At 51.9% G+C, this 10,203-nt stretch overlaps 2 protein-coding genes across 2 annotated transcripts in view; both read right to left on the bottom strand.

The window, feature by feature from the left end:
• Positions 1-250: 250 nt before the first annotated feature.
• On the bottom strand, positions 251-3,782 carry OVCA2 (OVCA2 serine hydrolase domain containing). The gene is made up of 2 exons (XM_063146503.1): positions 3,594-3,782; positions 251-1,000 (listed from the first exon to the last, which is right to left on the bottom strand). Exons 1-2 carry the CDS (start codon positions 3,760-3,762, stop codon positions 498-500), a joined length of 672 nt encoding a protein of 223 aa, XP_063002573.1. The 5' UTR covers positions 3,763-3,782; the 3' UTR covers positions 251-497.
• Positions 3,783-6,168: 2,386 nt separating this feature from the next.
• The window catches only part of DPH1 (diphthamide biosynthesis 1), a 30,065-nt gene continuing 26,030 nt past the window's right edge, over positions 6,169-10,203 (bottom strand). The window contains exons 11-12 of the mRNA XM_063146635.1: positions 9,839-9,970; positions 6,169-6,942 (exon numbers count right to left, since the gene is read on the bottom strand). Of these exons, the coding sequence (XP_063002705.1) occupies positions 6,844-6,942; positions 9,839-9,970 (231 nt within the window). The 3' untranslated portion in view covers positions 6,169-6,843. The remainder of the gene's footprint in view (positions 6,943-9,838; positions 9,971-10,203) is intronic.

Below are 10,203 nucleotides of genomic sequence, written 5' to 3'. Positions count from 1 at the left end.
AGAAGGCTGGAACACAAGGAGAGAACACAAGAGGAGGCCTCAGATTCAGGGATCCTGTTTTGCAGAAAGCGTCAAAATGATCGTTTTCCACCACACCAATATTTTGAGGTCACTGACCTCAAAGACAGCTCTCTCTCTCTCTCTCTCTCTCTCTCTCTCTCTCTCTCTCTGTGTTTCACCTGTAGATGCCCCCTTCTACCTGTAGAGGAAGTTCTTTGTTAAGATATTGGTAATTTCCACAGACAAGGGATTTTCAGACCTTGCAGACTGTGTTTATTTATTTGACCAGACAGGGGTTTGAAAATGAATAGCTTATGCGGCCATCACAGCACAGCAACCCCACCCTACAGCCCTGGAACAGTGAGAGGTTGGTAGGCAGGGGCTCCTACCACGTCCATCTCCTGCCACGGGCTCCTGTGGCCCAACACAGAATATTGAAATGGACACTGCATGTGACACAGGGTGGAGCCAGGCTGAACTTCCAGCTGCTGCCTCTGTTACTTTATAAACTGAGCCAAGAATTCCAGGTAGGCCTTCTTCTGGGGCGCAGAGGCTGGGACAAAATGCCCCCCCGGGTGGGTTAGGACAACAGGCTCCGTAAAGTGGGAGGCCAGGTCTCTGCTCATCTCGGCGGGGATGACACGATCCGTCTCCCCCAGGACGTGCAGGCTGGGCACCCCGATGGGGCCCTGGTAGTAGCTGCGGTGGGAGACGGCTCGGCTCTTGAAGCCCGCAATCACAATGGCAAAGTCGAACTGGAAACGTGGGTCTCCCTGCTGCTTCAGAGCACAAATGATGCCGACCAGTGCTGCCCCCTGGCTAAAGCCCAGCAGCCCGTCGACGAGGCCGTGCTCTGCAAAGGCCGCGGCCACGCCATCCAGAGATTCCTCCAGTCCTTGGCAAGCAGGCGCTTCTTCCAGGGCGTTGAATGTCCCCTCCTGGGGGTTGGAGAACCACCAGCCCCGCGCAGCCGCTTTGGGTGGGTCTGATGCAGCGTCTCCTGCAACAGAGGGGAAAAAGAGGGGTTAGAATTCATGGCTTTCTCGGAGCATAACAAAGCTGTTTGCCTTGAAGGTGCTACAGGACTCCTTGTGATCGCTGCTGCAGGCTAACAAAGCTCCCTTGCCCCACTTCCCACACCTGGCATCTGGAGAGGCAGAGGAATATGCATAGATCAGAATGTTCATGCTAAAACAATGCCAGGATTGACATGCTTTATGCACACACGGAAAGCAAAAGGGCCCTTACAGAAGACCAACCCGAGTAAAGTACACACACGCACACACACACCTTATAAATACCACCACCACCACAAGCAGCATTTAAATGGTACTCTTAAGGTGTCCATTGGCATTTCCTCAGTTACTCCTACAATGAAGTGGTGAGCTAGACCAGCACTGTTTCCCACACCGCTGGGAGGCAGAAGGGACTTGCATTATTAAGGCAACGTATTTTTGCTAACCACCGGGCATTTTTTACCAGCCTACTTTTTTACTGAGACTTTTTGAAATGTACAACAGCAAGACCCTGGATCCACAGAAGTGGCTGCCTTGGCCATGTGCACCCAGGCCGGCTCTCCAGGGCCTCCGGCTGAAAAAAAAGAGGGGGCGGTAGGAGGAGAAAGGGTCCTGTCTCCCCCACTCCCTGCGTCCTGGGATCCTTTTCCTAACTGCAGGTCACGTTGGGGGCTGAACCCACAAACTGGGTGTCCCTCCCTTCCCCTCTTGCTAATAAGAGGTTAGAACACTCTTATTAGTTAGAACACTCAAGAGAACACTCCTGAAGAAGCCCACCCTGGACCCGATGGTATTAGGCAACTACCGCCCAGTTGCTAACACTCCTTTTTTGGGGAAGGTACTTGAGAGGGTTGTGGCGGAGCAACTGCAGGCGCTTTTGGAGGATACGGATTATCTAGATCCATTCCAGTCTGGGTTCCGATCTGGTTACGGGACTGAATCAGCCTTGGTCGCCCTGATGGATGACCTTTATCGAGAGAGGGACAGGGGGAATGCAACCCTGTTAATCCTGCTCGATCTCTCGGCGGCTTTTGATACCATCGACTATGGTATCCTCCTGGATCGACTCTGTGGGATGGGCATCGGAGGCACTGTTTTACAGTGGTTCCGGTCCTACCTACGGGGTCGTTTTCAGAGAGTAGCATTGGGTGACCAGTCCTCGGCCTCCTGGCAATTGAGCTATGGAGTGCCGCAGGGCACCATCTTGTCCCCAATGTTATTTAACATCTCTATGAAGCCGTTGGGAGCGGTCATTAGGGGATTTGGAGCTAAATGCCATCAATACGCTGATGACACGCAGCTCTATCTCCCTGTAACAACTGAATCAGGTGAGGCTGTGCAAGTCCTGGACCAGTACCTAGACTCAGTAATGGGCTGGATGAGGGCCAATAAACTGAGACTGAATCCTGGCAAGACGGAAGCCCTGTGGGTGAGTGGTTCCCGAGTCCGGGAGACAGGCTCATTGCCTGTTCTGGATGGGGTTGCTCTGCCTCTGAAAGAACAAGTTCGTAGTTTGGGGGTACTCTTAGACCCGTTTCTGTCGTTGGAGGCTCAAGTAGCCGCCACGGCTCGGAGTGCCTTTTACCATCTTCGGTTGGTTCGCCAACTACGGCCTCTCCTGGACAGGGATAGCTTAGCCACAGTGGTACAGGCATTGGTAACCTCAAGATTGGATTACTGCAATGCGCTCTATGTGGGGCTGCCCTTGAAGCTGCTCTGGAAGCTGGAGCTAGTGCAGAATGCTGCAGCTCGGCTGTTGTCTGGAGCTGCCCTTTTCCAGCATGTAACTCCTCTGCTGAGGGAACTGCACTGGCTGCCTATTCGCTACCGGGCCAGGTTTAAGGTTCTCATACTTGTGTACAAAGCCCTAAACAACTTGGGACCAGGATACCTGAGAGAGCGCCTTCTCCTTTACCAACCTGCCCGGTCACTGAGGTCATCCGAGGGCCTGCTCCTGGTGGTTCAGAGGAAGAGCCTTCAGCGTGGTGGCACCCCTCCTGTGGAATTCCCTGTCTCTGGAGGTCAGACAGGCGCCAACCTTGTACTCTTTTCGGCGCCTCCTGAAAACATCTTTATTCCAAGAAGCCTTTCTTTAACATGCAGCCTTGGATTTCTGTGTTGTTGTTGTTTTTTGCTTCTTTTTAAATTTTGTTTTAACTGTTTTATTCTGTTTTTATTTTCATTTAACCTTGTACACCGCTCCGAATTTTTTTCAATGAGGAGCGGTATATAAATATTCTAAATAAATAAATAAATAAATAAATAATAAACGCAAACTGATCCTGGTGGCATTCATGGTCGAGGTCAGATAAAAGGCAGGTTCAACTGCTACACTAGAAAAGCACTCTGTGCATGATCAGAGGCACTCTCCTGCTCAGCTGAAGCCTGGCCAAAGATGTGGTACTCTTGAGCCCATCATTAAGAGCAGCCACCCACAAGCTAGCGCTGGCTGGGGGGTGATGGGAGTTGTAGTCCATTCCATCTGCAGAGCAGTTGGTTGGGGAAGTGACGTCACACGCACAGAGAGAGGCGGGGCGTGACGTCACAATGAGGCCCCTTCACCCTCCCCACTCGTACCTGGTTGAGGCCGCGCGACGACCGGGTGCGGCGCGGCCACGTTCAGTAGCTGCGCGCGCCCGCGGAGGGCCTTGCGGAGGGCGCCAGTGCGCGCCCGGAAGCTCTCCGCGTCCTGCCGGTAACCATGGAGACAGAGCAGCCGCAGCCCCTCACCCCGGCTCGAAGACATGCCTCATCCGGGTATTTACCCCGGGCGGAAGGAAAAGTCAAGAGAAACCGGAAGCGACGTCGGCGACCCGCCGCTCCTCTCCCCAGTCTCTATGGTTTAGGACGCCGGAAGCGCTTGTCCCTGACAACCAGAGACTTCATTCCTTGGCAACCGCCTCCTAGATGCAGCAATGTTGTAGACTCCTCCACCTCATTGCTTGGAATGGGAACTCCCGGGTTCATTTTGAAACACCGATTATGCAGTTTAATTATTTAGGGGATATTTTAGCCCGCCTTTCAGGGCTCCTGAGGTCTCCCAGACGACGCAGATACAGCCCCCGGTCTCTCTATTGCAGGAGAGTGAAGGGGGCTGCGGACGAGTGTGGCTCAGAACCGTCCTGCGCTGTCGGCCACGGCCAGTCCAAGATGGGAGCTGAGGCGCTTCAGGGGTCCAGCCAAGCCACGACATTGCAGCGCAAAAGCGAAAAACAGGCGCCCGGGCATCCGTTGCACAAGGACGCCTCGCCTTCGCTGACGTGCGTTGCGAACAGACGTTTAAATGTTTGGGGTTTTTAAAGACGCGCAGCGCTGCGCCGCCCCCTGGGGAGGGCTGCTGCTCAGGAGCCATCAGCCCCACGGAACGGCGCCACGGGCCTTACGCGCTTGGAGCACCTCCCATGGAACTCAGTGGGGCTTATGACCTCCGAGGAAGCACAACGGATAGAATTGCACCGGCAAGGTTTAGTTTTTAAAGCAAGGAGTGAAAAAAGGGCTCCTTTTTCCTTGGGTCGGAGAGAGAGAGAGAAGGGGGGAGACCCTAACCCATGGCCACGCTTAAAAGATTCTGCTCTGGGAAGGCTTAAATCATTTTCTTATAAAAGACATCAGCAAGGATTTCAGAGTTCAGGTCCATGGGCATTTGCTTGCTGGGGATGATGGTAGGCGTAGACCAACACATCTGAAGGGAGCCCTAAGTGCAGAGCGTGGGCCCTATGGCAACCAGCAGCGGTTGCCACAGAAACAGAGATTTGCCCCAAGCCCTCAGGGACCACAGGCAGCAAAGGGATGCTGGACAGCTCTGATCATCTGCACTACCGTTTAGATAAAGCCGTTTTCTAGGGGTTGTACACATATTTTGAAATATATTGTTCTAATACTATAAACAATAAAATAAAGCTATTCTCCTGTTCATCGATTATGCTTCCCTTCCCTAGCACACTGCACATGGGCAGAAGCCCTGTCTGTATCCCAGTGCCAGGGTTTGGGGATAAGCTGTGGTTCAATTTTCCCAAATTGCCCCCTTTCACTCCAGAACACCCTTCTGAACAACCACATACGCTGTGTTTGACTGGGTGATGTACTTGCTATTTCTGGAAATGCAGGGGACATGAAGCTATTATTCTCAGTCCATTCCAAACATTGGGACAATAGGATTTAGGAATAAATTGTGGCCACACAAACACGCACAGTTCGCTGGATTCACCTCCGAGACCATGGAATTCTCCAAAGCCAGAAAGGCTTTCTTTCTTGCAAAACCGTAAAAGGGTTGGGCAAACGGCGGCGTACAGAAAGGCAAAAGTCTGTGCTTTAGCACACATAAACTGTGGCGGAAACGGTTCCATGAGAGTTCTGATCTCCCCTCGGTTCATTATTTGTTCAATTTGCGGGGATCACAGAAACTGAAATTGCATCAAGATGCTCAATGTGGCCTTAAGATTTGGATCGACGGAATCTGAAGTGGGGCATTTGTGAGACGGGAACCACTTATGCCTAGGGTGACCATATTTGGGAAACCAAAAAAGAGGACACCTAGTGTGTGTGTGGGGAAGCAGCTTTCTGAGTCCTGCAGAAAGTACGTTATTCCCCCGCCACCTTAAAGAACCCGATTGGAGTGGAGGAGGGGAAATGATTTCATTCTGCACCACCACCATCCACTCCAATTGGGGCCTTTTCTATAATGTCCACGAATGACCCACTTTCCCCTTTAAGACCTCAATTGGAGCTCAGGGTGGGGGAATGATGTGCCTCAAGAAAGCATGTCATTCCCTCCTGCCATGCTAATGGCAGCCTTAAAGGGGAAGGTGTGTCATTCCAGGACATTATTGAAAACTATAGAAAATCCCCCCTGACACCATGGAAAGAACAAAAACCAGGACAAATCTGGGGAAATCCTGACAGTTGGTCACCCTACTTATGCCACAGTAGGCCAACATTTATTCCCTGAGCAGGACCCTTTGCGTTTTTAAGAAAAAGCTGGTCAGGAAACGAAGAAATTCAAGGCATGCCAACTTGCAAACTCCACTGCCCTTGCTTCAATAACGAGGAGCACGGTGTTGAGTCATGGAAACTTTGTCTTTTAAAATGTAGATTTTAAAAACAAACAAATCGCAGCTCTGGGAGGCTTCTATTTGGCCTCAGTCCCAAGTCATTAAAGGCGAAATCCTATGCAAGAAAAAAAAGCCCTACTGGGGCCTGCTGGGAGTTGTATAACTTCTTTTTCTGTCGAAATATGCACAGTATTGTAGGCCTTTTACCTGCCTGTGCATGCATAGGATTGTAGGCTGTTTACCTGCCTGAACATGCAAAGGATTGCACACTAAGGCCTCCTTCTCCCTCCTCCTGCCCACAACCCAGCTCCAACAGGGACCAGTCCGAGTTCCTTTTTGGCCACCAAGAACATAGAGACCACCCACTCTCTTTAGGGTCACCTTTCCCAGAAAGGGGAAAAACACTAGCCAACCCTGGGGCCATCTCCCGCTACCATGCAAATAGGCCCTCCTTCCCCGTGCCTCGGGGAAGCCACAGGGCTTTGGGGGTGCAAGGTAAATTATGCCTCATAATTTGTGATGGTCACGAACGCCTGCAGCCCAGGGGGTTTCTCCCACAGTGCATCTGAACGTAAGGAAGAGCCACTGCGAGGGTTCAAGAAACGGGATTCCCTGCCCTCCTTTCCAGTCCAATGACTTAAGCGTTGGGAGTCTGGGCAGGGGGCTTGTGGCCCTGAAGATCACATCCCGCTTCTCCTCCACCAAGCTGGCTCCATGCCCAATGGCAAGTCTCAGTCCCAGGCGTTACCCGAACGCGCCCGGCCCTGCTCCAACATTCAAGACTGCTGGCTTGGTGGCGACAGCTCCTTCTCCTGGCAGCTGCAGGTCGCACAGGTGCTCTTCTCAGCTGGGGCGCTGGGCTTGGCTGGATGCACCTGCAAATCAGGAAACACCGAGACGATGAACACGGGGCGTCTGCTGCCACCCGTAAACCTCCCCTTGCCTGCTTTGAGGTAGGTTTATGAGCTGGCTCTGCAGGCTCTTCTCCCCAAACACTGGAGAGAGGGAGATGAGAAGGGGGAAGTGGGACCATCCCACCAGGCCTGCTGAGAAATGATGCCAGTTTTTCCTCATCCCACCTCACCCCTTTTTCCTTCTGTGCCGTGTCTTTTCAGAGTGTAAACCTGTAGGGCAGGGACCATCAGGTTTAATTGACTATTTGCAAGCAGCTGAGGAGGGCGGGGTGTGTGTGTGACTTGCCAGCCAGTTATAAAACCAGGCAAAGAGCAGAACCAGCCCAGCCCAACTTGTCTCACCAAGCCCACTAGGGGAGGGGGATCTTGCACCCCAAACTCCCTGCTGGCACGAGGTCTGTGCTCCAGCACACCTTCGTCTCATTTGAAATGTCTCTTTTCTGTTTTCTCTCTCTTTTTCTTTAAGTGACTTTTAAATGGAGGCAAACCGTGGTCAATTAATTCATAATCAATTAAAGCAGCGATTCCCAAGCCGCATGCCGTGACAGAGGCTGGACCAGATCTCAGAGGTTCCAGCCACTCCGTCGGGACGGAATCCACCAGTCTGCGACGCTCCGGAGCAGAATTGATTCCTTCCATCCCGGAGAAGGACAGGAACATTGTCCCCAAGGGTCGCTCTTAAGGAGGGCAGAGGTGTAGAAAAGGACGCAGAGCGTTGAGAAAGCAGATGCCCTCTCCACTTTCCCCACATCTGACTTGATATCAGAACCCAGTGGGGTCATCCCGTGGATTCAGGACATACAAAAAGGAAATACTTCTTCACACAGGGCAGAGTTGAACTCTGGAACGGGCCACCACAAGAGGAAGCAGTGGTGACTTTAAAAGGGGTTTAAAACAGATTCAAGGAAGAGAAGACTATCAATGGCTAGTAGTCCTGATGGCTACGTATTGCCTCCAGTATCGGAGGCAGGATGCTGGGGACGCGAGCAAGAGGGCGCTGTTGCGCTCATGTCCTGCTCATGGGCTTCTCATTGGGGCAGCTAGTTCTTTGCTCAGATTCAGCAGGGCTCTTCGTATGCTCTTACATTCTCCGAAATCCCCCAGGACAGGTGCTGGGAGACCTGAGAGGCATCCCCAGTGCCCCAAAAGTAGGCGCCACCCCTGAGGCCTGGCTGAGCAGGCTAAAGGGGGTGGGCGGCAAATGAACTGGGCTACTATGAAGTTGCAAGGAGGGTGACCCCTCCTGGAAGCTGAGCAGCTGAGGGGCGGCCATGGCTCAGTGCCTGATCCCCTGCTTTGCACAGAGAAAGTCCCAAGTTCAATCCTGCCGGGGTCTGGGAGCAGGCAATGCAGAAGCCCCTGGAGTTGCTACTGGTGAGGAGCAGGCAATATTGCGCTGGATGGAGAAATAGCCTGTCTCGGGTGCAAAGCGGCATCCCATATTCTCAAAATTCTTCTTGAATATTAAGACAAGAGAACAAAGCTTTAGCTGGACAACGGCACCCAATTTTAATGGACCCTCCTGAGATAAAAGGTCACTCTTTTTTGGGAGGGAATTTCGCCTTAGTGTAATAAGAAATAAAACTTCTTCTTCTTCTTCTTCTTCTTCTTCTTCTTCTTCTTATTATTATTATTATTATTATTATTACCACCACCACCATCATTGATTAGATTATATGTTCTCTCGCTCTTGGAATATTCTCACGGAGTTGCCTATTTTGAGGCTTTGTTAATAAGTAAACTTATTTAAATGGTTTTCAAAAAAAGCTTGGTTAATCAACTCAAGCCAGGAGAACAGGACTTGTGCTGTTGTCCTTTTCGCTGCAACAAAGAACCACTGGGCTCGGGGAGGGAGAAGCACTATTCGTTATTGCTAAATTATGGGATCAAGTGTGACGTCGCAGCAGCAATGGGGACGAGGCCAAGGAGGGCTCAGGAGGGAAAGGCGCCATCGGATCTGAGGACCACAAGGGGCTGGCACTCCGGGCTCCTCTGTCCACCAGCATCTCCTCCACACCACACAAGCGCAACGCACGCATGAGGAGCGAAGAGGGAAAAGCAAAGCCTGCGACCCAGTGCACAACGGAAACTAGCCACTGGGGGGAGATGCCGCCCTGCTAATAAAGCTCACGAAGATGGAGACGCAGGGATGGATGAGGGTTTCATTCCCCAGCACAAACCAGGCAAGGATGTCCTGTCTGCGAGCCTGAACATGAGAACGAACACAATTTGGGGGGACGTTTCATGGTTTCCCGAAGTTGCATTCATGTTCGAAACTGGGCAAATGCGCACGGCCGAAAACAAATACTTGTGCAATTGCAGATTCCTTCCCCTCCCAAATCCACATTTTCACACTTCAGCTACTGGGGGGGGGGGGGGGGGGCGTTCCCCACATTTAAAGATGCAAATTCACCCCCAATTGAAAATGAGGCAAACTGAGCTTTCAGGAGAAATTTGAACAACTTTACGAGCTCAAATACTGCATGTTCGCCCTTCCTTAGCTGGAGTAGAGAACCAGGAGGGAATAAATTTCATTTATTTTTTAAAAATTGTATTTATGGTTTACATTAAAAGAAATTTCTGAGCAATGTACAAAAATACAGTATAATTAAAATACTGTATATTATTACTGTAGGTGGAAGGCAAGATGACCTTCCCGGGATCACTTGTTGGCACTTGCCTCATTTGTTGTGGTGGGGAGTTTCAGAAAGTGGGGCTATGACATTAAAGGCCCTGTTCCGAGCCGTAATGGACTGGGTTGAATCTCACCTCTGCACTAACCGTCTCAGCCTTAGTCTGAACACCTGCAAGGTATTTATCCTGACCTACATTACAGGGTTGCGAAGTCGCCGCTCACCTCTCGCATCCTGCTGGCCTTCTGGGGCTGGTGGCTGCTGTGGTTCACGGTCCAGGGCCCCAGCGACTGGCTGGCGTAGAAGTCCATGGGGTAGGTCTCCTGCCAGGCCACCTGCTGCAGCGACACGGCGGCCTGGAGAGGGCAGAGCGGGGTGGGGGAGGTTCAGCCTCCTGGACATGGCCCCGATCCCTGGAGGATGCTCCTAGGCAGCCTCAAGCCGGACAGGAGGTTTCCTTTGCTGGGTAAAGTGTCTAACTGTGCTGCCCATCCCCACAAAGAACTCAGGGATTTCGCATGAGTAGCCGGATCGCTGTCGTGGACAGGGAAAGGGGTGCAGGTCTGGGTCCGAGACCTTGCTCAGGCGC

Source organism: Elgaria multicarinata, chromosome 22 (genome assembly GCF_023053635.1).
Source record: "Elgaria multicarinata webbii isolate HBS135686 ecotype San Diego chromosome 22, rElgMul1.1.pri, whole genome shotgun sequence".
Lineage (NCBI taxonomy): Eukaryota > Metazoa > Chordata > Lepidosauria > Squamata > Anguidae > Elgaria > Elgaria multicarinata.
This window is presented reverse-complemented; position numbering and strand designations above follow the sequence as displayed.

Bases quoted from the DNA above. Each gene is read 5' to 3' on its own strand.
- OVCA2 (XM_063146503.1), bottom strand. From the start codon at position 3,762: ATGTCTTCGAGCCGGGGTGAGGGGCTGCGGCTGCTCTGTCTCCATGGT. The intron at 1,001-3,593 runs GTACGAGTGGGG...CCTCTGTTGCAG, and splicing joins CGTCGCGCGGCCTCAACCAG to GAGACGCTGCATCAGACCCA.